This window comes from Myotis yumanensis, unplaced genomic scaffold (assembly GCF_028538775.1).
Source record: "Myotis yumanensis isolate MYYU_CA2020_CCGP unplaced genomic scaffold, mMyoYum1.0.hap1 SCAF_18, whole genome shotgun sequence".
Classification (NCBI taxonomy): domain Eukaryota; kingdom Metazoa; phylum Chordata; class Mammalia; order Chiroptera; family Vespertilionidae; genus Myotis; species Myotis yumanensis.
Window position 1 is genome coordinate 22,901,467 of NW_027223769.1, and position 16,315 is coordinate 22,917,781.

The 16,315-nt window shown below is 47.1% G+C and overlaps 1 protein-coding gene across 1 annotated transcript in view; it reads left to right on the plus strand.

The window, feature by feature from the left end:
- The first annotated feature begins 7,212 nt into the window (after window positions 1-7,212).
- The window catches only part of FA2H (fatty acid 2-hydroxylase), a 46,827-nt gene continuing 37,724 nt past the window's right edge, over window positions 7,213-16,315 (plus strand). Inside the window, exon 1 of the mRNA XM_070398388.1 lies at window positions 7,213-7,544. Coding sequence (XP_070254489.1) covers window positions 7,275-7,544 — 270 coding nt within the window. The 5' untranslated portion in view covers window positions 7,213-7,274. The remainder of the gene's footprint in view (window positions 7,545-16,315) is intronic.

Sequence of the window (16,315 nt, forward strand, 5' to 3'; positions counted from 1 at the left end):
GAGTTAAAGCTGGCCAAGAATAAAATAAAAAAAAGAGAAAAAAAAGGAGGGGTTGGGAGCTTCAGTCAACAATCGCCAGCCTGAAAGCAGCCCTCAGCCCCTCACCCAGACTGGCCAGGCACCCCAGTGGGGACCCCCACCCTGAAGGGTGTGTGACCAGCTGCAAACAGCCATCATCCCCTCATCCAGGCTGGCCAGGCACCCCAGTGGGGACCCCCACCCTGATCCAGGACACCCTTCAGGGCAAACCAGCCGGCCCCCAGGCCTCTATCCTATATAGTAAAAGGGTAATATGCCTCCCAGCACCGGGATCAGCAGAGCCTCGAGGCCTCCTGGCACCGGATCAGTGTGACAGGGGGCAGCGCCCAAACCCCCTGATCGCCCTGCGACTCTGTGTGTGACAGGGTAGAGCCATAACCTCCCCATCAGCCCTGCCCTGAGTGTGACAGTGGCAGCGCCCCAACCCCCTGATCGGCCCTGCTCTATGGGTGATAGAGGGCAGCGCCCCAACCCCCCCACCCCACCCCACGGGCCCTGCTCTGTGTGTGATGGGGTAGAGCCATAACCTCCCCATTGGCCCTGCCCTGAGTGTGACAGTGGTGGCGCCCCAACCCCCTGATCCACCCTGCTCTGTGTCTGACAGGGGGTGGTGCCCTAATTCCCCTATTGGCCCTACTCTGTGAGTGATAGGGGGGAGCTCCTCAACCCCCTGATCGGCTCTGCTCTGTGAGTGACAGGGGGGAGCTCCCCAACCCCCTGATGGGCCCTGCTCTGTGCATGACAGGGGGCAGCGCCCAACCCCCTGATTGTCCCTGCTCTGTGATTGACAGGGGGCAATGCTCCAACCCCCTGATCGACCCTGCTCTGTGCGTGACAGGGGGTGGCGCCGCAACCTCCCCATCAACCATGCCTTGAGTGTGACATGGGGCGGTGCCCCAACCCCCCAATCGGCCCTACCCTGAGTGTGACTGAGGGTGGCATCGCAACCTCTCGATCTGCCCTGCTCTGTGCATGACAGGGGGCGGCGCCCCAACTCCCCAATCAGCCCTGCTCAGAGCCCGACCAGGGGCTGCACCTAGGGATTGGGCCTGCCCTCTGCCACCCAGGAGCAGGCCTAAGCTAGCAGGTCATTATCTCCTGAGGGGTCCCAGACTGCGAGAGGGCACAGGCCGGGCTGAGGGACCCCACTCTTCCCCCCCCCCCCCCCCCGAGTGCACAAATTTTTGTGCACCGGGCCTCTAGTAGAATTATAATGTTGTACACCTGAAATTTATATAATATTACTATGCAATGTTTCCTCAGTAAAAAATCAAAAACTAGATGCTGTGGGACATTTATTCTTTTTAAACATTGAACCACGTGAATGCATTACTTATTCGTATTACTTGTTTAATAATTAAACAACAAAAAAATCTTGAGGAAACAAAGAAAAGAAGCTGATGTTCACTAGCTAAAGAAACTTGCTAAGTCACCGAGTCAATGTTAGGACACACAGTAGATTTGGGGCTTCTGACTCAAAAACCAATGCTTCCACCACTGGTAACCACAAAGCTGATCTCTTTTTCTATGAGTTTGGGCTTTTTCTTAGATTTCACATATAAGTGAGATCAAGCAGCCAACAAACAAACAAAAAAACCACACAAAAAATAAACAATAAACCCAGGGTTTGTCCCACAATGAAGGAAGTACATATTCAATAACATGAAGAAGAAAAAGATACATATTACCTTCAGATTTCCTAATACAGGTAAAATATTTAGTGTTCAAAAGAGTGTTTAAGCCAAAACCGGTTTGGCTCAGTGGATAGAGCGTCGGCCTGCGGACTGAAAGGTCCCAGGTTCGATTCCGGTCAAGGGCATGTACCTGGGTTGCGGGCACATCCCCAGTGGGAGATGTGCAGGAGGCAGCTGATCGATGTTTCTCTCTCATCGATGTTTCTAACTCTCTATCCCTCTCCCTTCCTCTCTGTAAAAAATCAATAAAATATATATATTTTTTAAAAAGAGTGTTTAAATGTAAGCATGTATGTATGTTTTCTGTGTGTGCATGTATGCTTGAGGGGAATTTGTGTTTCTACTTACTGGTATAATTATTAGTAAATATCTGTGTGCTAAGTGCTGGAGATTCAAACTAACACCAGAAACATCTCCTACCCTCAAGCACTTCCAGTCTAGTTAAGGAGGGAGGGTGACAGGACTGGGCACCATATGCTGAGGCAATAAATGCGATGTTATAGGCAATAAAGGAATCAGAGAAGATTGAGGTGGCCCTTGAACCTAGGGGTCAGGCCTGCCAGGCAGAGAGATATAAGGATCTTTCCGTCGGAAGGAAAGGGGTGAGTTTGAAGAGGTAGTTAGGGTCGGCATCCCAGGTTCAATTTGGATCTCATCATTATTGCAAGAGAGAATCTCTGACAGTTTTGAACAGAGTGATGACATGTGCTAAACTGAGTTTCAGTTCTTCCGTGGTGTTGAAGACAGATGGAAAAAAGTGGAGCTGAAGGAAGGGAGATTGTTAGGCCATTGCACTAGTCTAAGCATGAGGGGACCATCTGAATTAGAGAGTGGAGTTTGATTTCAACAAATATGTATTAAGCGCTAACTATGTGTCAGAAGCTCTCTTGTCTTACCAGCATATCAAGATTTATTATAAAGCTACTAGAGGCCCAGTGCACGAATTTGTGGATAGGTGGGGTTTCTCGGCCTGGCCGGCGATCGGGGCCCATCAGGGTCGTCTCACCCAGTCCCAATCAGCCAATTGGGGCCGGCTGAGGGGAGGGACCGAGGGCAGTTGGCCAGCCGAGGGAGGTTCGCTCTGGGAGCACACTAACCACCAGGGATAGCTCCTGCATTGAGCATCTGCCCCTTGGTGGTCAGTGTGCATCATAGCGACTGGTTAACCGGTCATTCGGTCGACCAGTTGTAGCAGTCGCTTAGGCTTTTATATATAGAGATAATATAAAAACAATGTAGTATTGGCAAAGAGAGAGACAAACCCAATCTTCACAACAGTATAGATGCCCCCAAACTCATATAACTATACATTTAAAAGGCCAAATTTTACTGTATATAAATTATATGTCCATAAAAGAACAGAATGACCTTATGTGTGGGGGGTCTATTTCTGGACTCTATTCTGTCCCATTAATATATGATAATGATTAATCTATTTGTTGGTTTTTCTGTGAGTACCACACTGTCTTGAATATGTAGTTTTCTATGTATTAACTTGTGAAGTCAGGAAGTATAAGTCCTGCAACTTTGTTGTTTCTCAATATTGCTTTGAACAGTCTAGGTCCTTTATATTTCCATATAAATTTTAGAAGTCATTCATCAATTTCTTTTCTTTTTGGTGAGAATATTTAAGCTATATTTTCTTAGTAACTTTCAATTATATAATAGTTTATCAATTTCTTTAAAAACTCTCAACAAACCTAGTGGTATTATAATTGGGATTGTGTTGAATTTGTAGATTAATTGGAAGATTTGAGGTCTTAATATTGAGTCATCTAATCCATGACCTTGGAACTTGATATAGCCATGAACTCTTTATTTAGCTATTCTTTAATTTCTCAGCTAGACATCTTGGATGTTTCACATTTATTTTCACATGTTATGCTTTTGACAATATTATAAGTGGAATTTAAAATTTTTCATTTCCCTTGCCCTGGCCAGTGTGGCTCAGTTGGTTGAGCATCATCCCATGCACCAAAGGGTCACTGGTTCAATTCCTGGTCAGATCAAACCCCCAGGTTGAGGGTTTGATCTCCTGCCTGTGGGAGGCAGCTGATCAGTGTTTCTTTCTCACATTGATGTTTCTCCCCCCCCCCCCTCTCTCTCTCTCTCCTGCTCCCTTCCTCACTCTCTAAAATCAATAAAATACATATTTAAAATAAAATTTTTATTTTCCATTTGTTTGCTGCTAGTAATTAAAATACAACTGGCTTTTGAATTTTGACCTTGGATCCTGTGAACTTGCTACATTCACTTATTAGTTCTAGTTGCTTTAAAATTATTTGAGATTTTTCTATGTAAATAGTCATATAATCTATAAGTCGAGGATATTTTAAGCCTTTGATTCTTCCCTGTATGCCTTTCATTTCTTTTGTTTTGCCTTGCATCACTGGTAGGACCTCTGATACAATGTTGAATATAAGTGATAAGAATGGGTGTCTTTGCCTTGTTTCCAGACTTAGGGCTAGGGATGTTCATACATCTTTCATGGGGTGTAAAACAGTATAGCCACTTAGAAGTTGATTTACAGTACAGTTTCTTGTAAATGGGATACTTGCATATCTTATGACCCAACAACTGCATACCTAGGTATATAGGCTATAGAAACTTTTCTTCATATGGATTAAAGAATTAAAAATAGCAAGTTAATTGTTGCACACGATACACACCATTCTTGTTGTTTTCCATTTACAATGTTCTGGAGGTTATTCCTATCAGTACACATAAATCGATCTCATCCTTTCTAATGGCTAGATAGTATTTAACTGTCTGAATACACCACTTAGTCCTCCCTAATGAGGAATATTTGGGTTGCTTCTAGTCTATAAACAAGATTGCCATTAATGTTTTATGCATACACCTTTATATAGTGTATCTTTTAAAATGTACATATATTTCTTATTGATTTCAGAGCGAAAGAGAGATGAAGAGCAAGAGAGAGAGAGAGAGAGAGAGAGAGAGAGGGAGAAACATCAGTGATGACAGAGAATCATCAACCAAGGATCAAGCCCACAACCCGGGCATGTGCCCTGACTGGGAATCGAACCATAACCTCCTATTCATAGGTCGACGCTCAACCACTGAGCCATGCCAGCCGGGCTATACTGTATCTTTTTTTTTTTAATATATTTTATTGATTTTTTACAGAGAGGAAGGGAGGAGAGATAGAGAGTTAGAAACATCGATGAGAGAGAAACATCAATCAGCTGCCTCCTGCACATCCCCCACTGGGGATGTGCCCGCAACCCAGGTACATGCCCTTGACCGGAATCGAACCTGGGACCCTTCAGTCCGCAGGCCGACGCTCTATCCACTGAGCCAAACCGGCTTCGGCTATACTGTATCTTTAATATCAAATATGAAATGACCTATGGCAAGAAATGTATTACAATCCTGAATCAATAGCTAAATTGCTGCCGAAACCGGTTTGGCTCAGTGGATAGAGCGTCAGCCTGCGGACTGAAAGGTCCCAGGTTCGATTCCGGTCAAGGGCATGTACCTGGGTTGCGGGCACATCCCCAGTGGGAGATGTGCAGGAGGCAGCTGATCAATGTTTCTAACTCTCTATCTCCCTTCCTCTCTGTAAAAAATCAATAAAATATATATTTTTTAAAAAATAGCTAAATTGCTTAGTTGACTTGAGACAATGGGAGTTTAAGGCAATGGTGAGAAATCCAAATGGGGGTGTCCCACAGATACTGTCAGCAGGAAGAACCTGAGGTGTCTACAGGTGTGTGTATTTGACTGCTTTTGCACATGCAACGTATTTGGAACAGAGTAGGTGTGGAATTGGTGTAAGGGTGACTATGTATTTGCCATTTCACCTAAAGCTTCCAGGCCTGTTGGGAAGCAGTTCCATAGCAGATGCATAAACTGAGCCCAACTCTTGCCTACTCCCTGAGGGTGAGCCAGGAGAGGCCTGGAAGAGAGAGAAGGGAGAGACAACTCTCCTGATTTGGGGCATTGCTATGTCCCCCAGAGCACTGGCCCCAGGAGAGCATAAACAAGGGTGGCCCTGAGAATACCCTTTCCTGACAGACTAAGGCCAGCTGGATGGGGCAGCCTCAGTACCAGGGCCCTTTCGCTCTGAAATCAATAAAAAATATATGTCTATTTTAAAAGATACACTATATAAAGGTGTATGCATTTTCCCTTCCATCTAGCATAACCACCGGGCTTTTCTCCTTTTGGTCCCTATTTTCCCCTGTGTAATGGAGACAGCATCCTCTGTTCTCTCCTGAGGGGTGAGTGAGGCCAGAGTGAGAGGCAGGTGAGGCAGGAGTCCTGGGTACAAAACCCAAGGGCATGCCAACCACCCTCCCCCCTCCGTAATCAAGATAAAGAATATTTTAATGCAGGATTTTAAAAATTCAAAATTAATGCAAAAAAAATCATAATGAACAAAATCCCAAAACTTTATATATTAAAAACAAGATCTCACTCTTCACTTTCACCATCCTGCCTCACTCACCTCATTAGTCCCAAATCCAATAAAAGTTTATTTGCAGAAACAGGTAGCTAGCCTGCAGGCTGTGGTTTGCCAATATGATTTAAAAAAAAAAGAAATGATTTATAATATATATTTTTATTGTGGTAAAATATACATATTACAGAGTTTACCATTTTAGTCATTTTAAAATTTACAGTCCAGTGGCATTAAGTACATTCATAGTGTTGTGCAACAGCGATTTTTTAAATATTACGTTAAAATGTTCTCTATTGCCCTGGCTGGTGTGGCGCGGCTGGTTGGAGCTCCCTCCTGCGCACTGCAGGTCGCCTAGGATTCTCGGTCAGGGCACAAAGCTAGGATGCAGGTTCGACTGCATGCGGAAGGCAACCCATCCATGTTTCGCTCTGCCTGTGTCTCTGTCTCTCTCTCTCTCTCTCCGTTCCCCTCTCTCTAAAATCAGTGGAAAACATATCCTCGGGTGAGGATTTTTTAAAAAGTTATAGATTGTCATTACTGAGTGTGGAGGCGTCCTCATAAATTGTGCGCCGGATGCCAGTGCCTCACTCGCCTTACTCTTTCTAGCCTTCGCCCTGACTCCGGCCTCCCCCCCCCCCCCCCCCCGCCCCCTCCCGAGCCTGAGGATGGAAAACTGCAATTTTCTCCCATAGAGCAACAGCAGAAGAGTTATCCCAGCGGCGATCAGGCCACCGGGAACGTCCGTCCAGTCACCGGAGACAGGAAGACTTGCGCCGTCTGTAGGTGCCCGCCCTCTTGGCTCTCTCCTCCTGCGACGGGACACACCTGGCGGGCGGGCGCGCCCTCTACCTGCGCGGGGCCACGGGGCTGGCGGCCGGCAGCGCCAGGCCCGCCCCGCTCGGGTCTAAGGCTTCCTGCCGGGCCAATGGGGACGGGGGACCCCTCTGGCTCGGGCCGTGTCCCACGGAGTGGCCAATGGGAGCGCGGCATGCAAATGAGCAGGTGCGGTGGCGGCCGGCCCGTCAGGGCGTCCGCGGCTCGGGGCATGTTAGAGGCGCGCTGGCGGCCGCCGAGCAGACGCCCGGGCTTCGAGCTGCGAGCTCCGGTCTCCCGCCATGGTCCCCGCTCCGCCCCCCGCCGCCTCCTTCTCACCCGCCGAGGTCCAGCAGCGCCTGGCGGCCGGCGCTTGCTGGGTCCGCTGCGGGGCTCGCCTCTACGACCTCACCGGCTTCTTGCGGCAGCACCCGGGGGGCGAGCAGCTGCTGCGGGCGCGGGCCGGCCAGGATGTTAGCAACGACCTGGACGGGCCTCCGCACCGGCACTCGGCCAACGCGCGCCGCTGGCTCGAGCAGTACTACGTGGGCGAGCTGCAAGGAGACCCCCAGGTACGGCGGGGCCCGGGGTCACAGACCCCTCCCCCCTCGTCTGTCCTCCCCCAACTCTCCACTCCGCGCCAGCAAGCCCCGTTCACCCGCCCTCTAGGAGGACTCAAGGTGACAACCTCCGCCCTCACCTCTGCTTCTCCTCCCTTCTCTCCAGCAAGCAAGTCAGTGCCCCTGACCTCCTCGCCAGGAGTTTGCCCTTCCTCTCCAGCCCTGAAACCCTGACCCTCTTCTATCTGCTGCTTCCCCACCACCCAATGACCCCCGCCTTCCTATCTGTTCTTCCCGCAGCCTCTGCCACCTGACAGCTTGGACCACCTTTTCTCAGCCACTCGTCTGCCCAGTCTTTCCTTCCTGTTCCCTTATTGGCCTCTCCCTGTTTGCAGCCGCTCTTTATTTCGGTTTGAGTAATAGCTTCCAAGCTTACCTGTTCTCCCTTCCCCATCTCACCCGACTCCTGCTCCTAAAAGGCACAGATTAGCCACCCTTCTCAGCTAGTCGGGATGCCCTGGTGCTGCCCCAGTCTTGCTCTAGGCCTCCTCTGGGTGGGTGGAAAGGTCAGAGCAGTGGCTGGGGCGGACTGTGTCCTCCCACCCCTCAAACTTCCCTTCATTCCTTGTCTTGCCTACTGGTTTGGGTGTCCAAAAGGGTGAAATGAAAGGGCTAAGCCAGTTTGCTGGGGAGAAGGGATTAGCTCTTTGCACTGCATGCTGCTGTGCTGTATAGGTTCGTGATGGTAATTAAGCTTCTAAGTGAGCCTGGAGTAGGTTTTATTATTCCCATTTTAGGATGCGGAAACTGAGGCTTCAGGTGGCTCTGTAATTTATCCAAGGCCAAATAGCTAGGTATCTGATTCCAAAAAGTGTATCTGATTCCCAAATTGATACTGCCTCCATTCCAGGGCTCCAGGCAGGCTCAGGCCAGAGGTCAAGCTGATTCCCTGGGCCTTCTCCAGGCCTGGCTGTAGGACTAGTGACATCATGCTTGGACCACCATGCTTGGACATAAAGCAATAGTTGTTCCCTCCTGCTAGCTCTTGCTTTCAAGATGGCCCCAGCAAGTGCTTTTAGATCTTTGGATGAAAGGACTTGCCTCTCACTGTTCCAGGTAGCTCCTCACTGAGCCATGTTGCCTAATTTTTCAATCATCTATTCACTCACTCACTTGATCCCTTAATAGTTGGCAGCACCGAGTGAGGCACTGGGGAGGCACCAATGGGTTAAACCAATACCGGTCTTTGTGGAGCTAACAGGCTAATGAGGAGGGGGAGGGATGTACTAATTGCACGGTGATTATTTAATTATCTGATGCTAGCAGATAATGAATCTGGAGGGGAGGGGTTCAAGGAGAGCTTTCTTGAGAAAGTGACATTTACACTGAGAGGGGAAGTGTGATGGGAAAAGCATTCCAGCCAGAGGGAACAGCACGTGTGAAGGCTCTGAAGGGTAAGGCCTTGGCAGAGTCAAGGGACAGAAATAAAATTAATGTGACCAAAGCTGATGGGCAAGGAGATGGAAGTGGGAGGAGGCCAGAGATCAGCTGGAGCCACATTCTCCGACCTAGGCTGTGGTCTTGGAACTTGATTCTAATAACAATGAGAAGCCAGGGAAGGGATTCAAGCATGGGCGTGGCATGGTCAGATTTGCATCTTTGGAAGAGCACCCTGGCTGCAGTGCCAGAAGAAATGGAGGGAGCCCAAGTAGTGTGAGGAGACCGGGCAGGGGGGCTGCTGCATAGCCCGAGGTGAGAGGTCATGGTAGCTGCCACTGTGGAGGCTGCGACTGAGGGGAGAGGGGGTTTGAATTTGGGAGATTTCATAGGTACAGTGCCAGGATTTGGCATTCTGCAGTGGGAGCCCAATTTAATCTTGGAAGTTGATGTTTAGTGCCAGGTCATGCTGAAGGGGCAGAAGGTTTAGCCATAGATATCACTAAACCTGAGTGCAGGAAATGAGAGGTTGGAACCAGAGGACTAGAGGCTTCTAGGCTTGTGATGGCACATGGGAGCCACCCTACGCTGTAGCTGTGTCTACAAACAGGCGCCTTAGGGTGCGGCTTCTCCTCCCTGTGCCATCTTGAGCATCACTCCTGGCCAGCTGCCCTAGACGGCTCCACCTTCCAGCTCTGCTGACTTGATTTTGCGTTGCTTTGCAACCCTCAGAGGTTGCACTCAGAGAATACTGAGACCAAATTTGTTTCCTACCCCTGCACTTGGCCTCAAGAGCCCCACTGTGACCATGTTGCAGGCATCCTTATATCTGCCCCAACCTGAGGATGTGGGAAGGAAGCTAAAAACTAACAACACACAAACCTGTGGCCCAAACTTGGCCAGCAGCCATACGCACCCAATACTCCAGTTGCTGTCAGCTTCTGTTACAGATGTCTATTCTAGAAACTAGTATAGGGTTGTCTTTAAATTGAGGGAGAGAAGTAATTCGAGGAGAAATCTTTCAGGGAGAAGCCCTCTTCTCAAGGCCTGAGTGGAGACAAGACATTTCTGTTCTTCTGTCTAGCTAAGCCCTTCTAGCAACCTCCTTGCCTTCTACACCTCCCTTCGCTCCTTCTGCTGGACCAGGAGGTGAGAGCCCAGCTCCTGTAATGTGAGGACCAAGAGGGGTGTTGATGGGGAAAGGGAGTGTCATGAACCCACTCTGTTGTTTGGGGCTCATTTCTGATTGCTGCCCCTCTAGAGGTCTTTGGGGGGAAGCTTCCTGGAGCTCTATGAAATCTCCAGGGAGAAGGCCTGGCCCCATTGGTTTCCCCTGTTCCCTACTTTGCCACACCCATCTGTGTACACACTTACACACACATTCACACTCACACGAAGGCACACACACAAAACAAGTCAAACTCGTTTGAGCCAGCATACTGTGGGGATGAGACAAGGTCTGCTGTTGTCTTGACCTTGGACTTGAGAAAGCGAAGCTGCCCACCATGAGCAAGTGAGAGTCCCTCTTCTCACCTTGGCCTTCAAGGGCCAGTAGGGTGTTTTCCCAACTGAAGCTCACGTTGTCAGTGGGGCATGAAGTTCATTTATTGAGCTGAAACAGGCATTTAAAAAAGAAAGAAAGAGGAAAGGAAAAAACTTTAGGTCTAAACCTCCCAAGACCATATGCACTGTTTCCCAGATTTGAATCAGCCAAGAATCACTGTTTCTATTTTTTCTGAATTGGCATACCACTTGAACTATTTATTCTATTTAACATTTATCAGTAACTAGACTCACCTTTTAGCTTACCATTTAGTCATTGTAGGCAATACCATCAGTGAAATCAGTTTTTACGCACTTTAAAATAAATATTGACCTATTAAAATAAGAAATGCTTGTCTTCGCCCTAACCGGTTTGGCTCAGTGGATAGAGCGTCGGCCTGTGGACTGAAAGGTCCCGGGTTCGATTCTGGTCAAGGGCATGTACCTTGGTTGCGGGCACATCCCCAGTGGGAGGTGTGCAGGAGGCAGCTGATCAATGTTTCTCTCTCATCGATGTTTCTAACTCTCTATCTCTCTCCCTTCCTCTCTGTAAAAAGTCAATAAAATATATTTTTTAAAAAATGCTTGTCCTCATACCCCTCTAAAATCATCTTGGGCACCATCAGTGGAGTATATATCACACTTTGGAAAATACGGAGCAGAGCTTCTTTTTAAAAAAATATTTTTTTAATTTCAGAGAGGAAGGAAGAGGGAGAGAGAGATAGAAACATCAATGATGAGAGAGAATCATTGATTGGCTACCTCTTGTACACTCCCCACTAGGGATTGAGCCCACAACCCGGGCATGTGCCCTTGATCGGAATCGAACCTGGGACCCTTTAGTCCACAGGTCGATGCTCTATCCACTGAGTCAAACTGGCTAGGGCTAGAGCAGAGCTTCTTAACCCTGGCGTCTGTGGATCATTTCTTGACATTGATGAAAGAGATGAAGTTGTGTTTAAGAAGGCACAGGTTGTGCATTTTTCTGGTGAGAGAGCTACAGCTTTCATCACAGTCCAGCCAGAATCCTTCCCTCACCAGAAGCTGGCCCCCAAGAGGATAGTGCCTGGGAAAGGGCGTCTCACACTTCCCCATCTCTCACACACCTCGAGCGTCTTCCCCTGGGCAAACATCTGACCACACCCCAGATAAAGCCCTCTGTTTGAGAAGACCCTGGAGGGAGGCCAGCCTCAGCTCCCCACTACTGCCGTTGGCTTCACCATGATGTCTCTGAGTGCCATGGCCGAAGCCCACAGGGTGCATCCACCTCTGAGTGGCTGAGAAGTCCACAGATTCTGCCAGTCTTTCGGGTCTGGCCATCCACAGCTTTAGGGCTTGAGTGACTACATGAAGATGGATGATAGGGAGGGGATCTAAGTGCCGGAAGACTCGGGGTTCCCACCCCACCCCAGGCTCCAGAACATCTTGAGCACAGCCCAACTTGGAAAGTTTGTCTGAGCTGAGAATTCAGTTTTCAAAAAATGAGTCTTGGGGAACTTGCCAGACTGCCCCCACCTGTAGAGCACTGAGGACGTGAGAAGCCTGCTAATGGGAGGGGCTTGAGATTTGCTTCACTTGTAAGAGGGCTTCTCCATTGAGCCTGCCTGGCCAATCAGCAATCACCACCCTTTGGTACCTGCCAGGGACTTCCAAGCTCTGGCCTGCTGTGGTGCCAGGTGAGTCTTGTCTGGAGGACGAGCCTAGGGCCAGCGGGTAGAGCATCCAGGGACCCAGGTAAACACAGGCTTCAAGAGTGCTGCCTAGTGTCACCTCAGAATTCAGTGAAAAGGGGGCTTCGAGACCCAGACTGGGGGGAAGATCAGAAATTAGGATCCTCTGAGGGAAATAAAAAGAAACAAACAAGAATCCCAGACATACCCGAGAGTCGTTATCTTTGGGAACATTCCAAGGAAAAAACCCAAACTGATACCTGAGGAGCATCCATCATCTTCCCCTCCTGTGTTTATTTTTCTTAAGACACACACTCATCGTTGTCCGCATGCTGTCTTCATTCACTTAGCCAGTGGTTCTCAACCTTGGCTGCACATTAGAATCACCTGGGAATCTTTTTAAAATCTTGATTTCTGGGCCTCATCCTCCAGAAATTCTGTTTCTTTGTTATGGGGTGGGGCCACAACATTAGTAACAAAGAAACAATTTCCGGAGGATGAGGCCCAGAAATCAGGATTTTAAAAAGATTCCCAGGTGATTCCAATGTGCAGCCAAGGTTGAGAACCACTGACTTACAAACGGGTAACAAGCACCCTGTTCCTCTGAAACCTACTCTGGTGCTGAAAGCGCCCTTAGCAGGGTCATTAGGACCTTCACCTCACTAAACCTGATAGTCAGTTCTCACCTGGCCTGGCAGCAGCTCTTGGCATGGTGGTCACTCCTTGATACACTTACCTCACTTGGCTCCTGGACACCACACCCTTTTGGTTTTGCGCCCGCTCTAGTTTTCTATCGCTGCTCTAACAAATTACCACAAATTCAGTGGCTTAACCCAAATGTGTTGTCTTCCAGTTCTGGAGGTCAGAGGTCAAAAATGAGTTGGCAGGGCAGCCTTCCTTCTGGAGACTCTAGGGAAGAATCTGTGTTCTTGCCTTTTCCAGCTTTGAGAGGCTGCCCCTTTTCCTTGGCTCATGGCCCCAGCCAGCAGTCGCATCACTGGGACCTCTGCTCTCCGGCTCTGACTGTCCTGCCTCCATCTTTCAGTTTTAAGGACCTTCATGGGTACACTGAGCCCACCCAGATAATCCAGGATAATCGCCCCATCTCAAAGTCCTTACCTTAATCACGCCTGCAAAGTCTCTTTTCCTATCTATGTGAAAGGCAACATATTCCCAGGTCCCAGGGACTGAGACACAGACTTTGGCGGGGCGTATCATTCCACCTACCTCATGGCCGATACTCCTGCTCACTACTCCTCAGTCGCCATCACTACTTTCTCTTGCTCTTCATTTCTAAGAAAAGTGCACAAAGCTGAGATGGAAGCACATGGTGTATGCTCTGCTGTACAGCTTCTTTCACTTGATACTATGGGAGATTCTGTGGTTTCTTTACTCTTGACAAAAAAAGTCTCCATTGCCTGTTCTGTCCTAGATAATTCACAGGCTATAGAAGGGGGAAATGGGGATAACTGGAAAGAGCAGAGCCCATGGATTGGCCAGACCACATGCCGACCTTCGTGAGCATTTTTAGTCTTCCCTCCAGGACATCTCTCCATTCCTACCCTAGTTTGGCCAGAGCACCATTATGCTCATTGTGGCAGCACTCCCTTAGGTAGGTCTCTTCCTGCCAATGCCTCCTGCACCCCACTGCCTGTGAACTTTTCTAGAGAACTTGATTATGTTACTGCAGTACTCCTAAGTCTTCAATGGCTCCCCATTGCCACATCCTGTAAGTTGAGTTGAAATGCTATTTCTTCCACAGATCCCTGCCTTACCTCTCCATCTAGAACTGGTTTTTCTCCTTCTCCCAAATTCTCATAGCACTTTACCTGTACCCACAATTATAGCGTTCATAATGTTCTTCCTCATTTATTGTATTTTCACTATGTGTCTTATCTTCTCTATTAACATACATTCTCGAAAGACTAGAATTGTCTGATTCATCTGGGTTTCTCTAGGACACACTTGCACACTGGTGCATGCCAACAGGAACTAATAAATGTTTGAATAAAAGAATTAATGGGCTGCTTGGAAAACTGAGGTGTATGCATGACTGAAAAGGAAAGTGGTAATATTGGCACACACAAGATACTTCAAGAAGTAAAATATAGAAGTATCTAGTTCCTTCTTCGTTAAAAGGGGTGGGAGATGATGGAAAGGATGGGAGGCCGTCAATCGAGACACTCATTTCTGCCTTTGCCCTCAGTTATTTGCCATCAGAGGGAGAGGGAGAGAGAGAGAGAGAGAGAGAGAGAGAGAGTTGGCAAAACATCTTCCATACCAGGCTGCTGCAGTTTACTCCTGCCCGTGGAGAAGGGTAGAAGTGAAGTTAACCAAAGAAAATACCAATCGAGAGCCCTCATTGCTCTCAGAGCTGTGACCAGTCCCCTTGTGGCTGTCCATCGCTGAATGCAAAGGCAGGAGCGGGGTTGCCTGACTTCCTGCTCTCTTTACTCCTTCCTGTGTCTTTTCATGCGAATCTCTCTACAGCACGTAGTCTTAGGACAGACCAACCTTCACCAATTGCCACTCATCTAAGATGGGCAGAAGGCTTCTAATGTCCGTTCTCCCCACCTGCTCTTGCTCACCAATGGAAAAAGAGCTTGGTCAGAAAAATAAAATTGGAGAACAACAAACTTGATGCTAGCAATACTTAGAAAGTTTAGCATTGAGAAATAGAACCCTCAGACTCGGTATGTTTTGTCATGAAGCATTGCCCCAAACATACTTATCCAAGTACTTAGTTTTCTTACCTTGATAATATATTGCCAGGCATTTAAGTAGCAGTACCAGATAAGCAAATTAGGGGGAATTTGTTTTAATATATTTGAACGCCAATGCATACAGAATGTCTTAAAGTCCTGTTATAGGAAAACTGATAGCCAGAAATTCTGTTGATGCAAATCCATGTGACTACACACTTAGAGTGAATTACACAGTCTATACAAACTTGATTGATAATTGCCTAAGTGAATTAGTCATAATTTCTCCTTTAAAAGGAATAGAATTTAAAAGGAGTAGAATTCTAGTTCTCTACATTTTTTTCTGTGGGCAGTAGAACCTTATTTTAAAATGGAAAAGTTGTTTTATTAATGTTTAATATGTATACATTGCTTATTATTGCATGAGGCTCAGATTTCCCATTGGAAAATGGAATCAGTGAATGTAGGGATCTCTAGGAAGGGCTAGTTTTAGTTTCATAGATTCCAAATGTTAATAGTCTATAATAACCTACTTAGTCACTAATAAGCAGTCTTATGTAATAATCAAAGTCTATGAAATGGGCATCATTTATCCACAAAGATTAAAGGAAGACCTCAAATTTTAAAGTCAATTCAAGGGCCAACTTGGAGACTGGCTGCCACAGAGGAATGGGCTGATTAAATACAGCTTCCATGATCCTGTATCCATCACTGTAAACCAGGGAAAAGGCCAGACCAACTTGATTTAGTGCAGTGATGGCGAACCTATGACGCGCGTGTCAGAGGTGACACTCGAACTCATTTTTTTGGTTGATTTTTCTTTGTTAAATGGCATTTAAATATATAAAATAAATATCAAAAATATAAATCTTTGTTTAACTATGGTTGCAAATATCAAAAAATTTCTATATGTGACACGGCACCAGAGTTAAGTTAGGGTTTTTCAAAATGCGGACACACCAAGCTCAAAAGGTTCGCCATCACTGATTTAGTGCTTGCTTTCTCTTGTCCCAGGCAGGACCCTTTGGAGTGCCACACGTAATGACTTGTGTGGGTTGGAGACAGGGTGCCATAAAATATTCAGTTGTTCCTTGAACCTAAGTGGTAAAGTCCTTGACTCTCAAGATAAAAGGTCACTTAAAGTGAATCTGCTTTAAATAAAGACCAAAATGTTATAGAAAATGGGGCAAGGGGTTGGAAGAAGGAAATTGATTATCTTTAAAAAGGAAACGAAAACTTTTTTTTTGTTTTTGTTTATTTTACTGTGGCAGAAAAATTCAGATGACAATTGCACGCCAATTCATAAGTTGAGCAAATAATGAATCAAGTAGTGTTTTTGTGCACATGTGGTTTTTCTGATAAAATTGTATAAAGCATAATGTGACATTCTCAACTTCTCATTGGCTATTCATAGCCTGATCATAAAGATTAG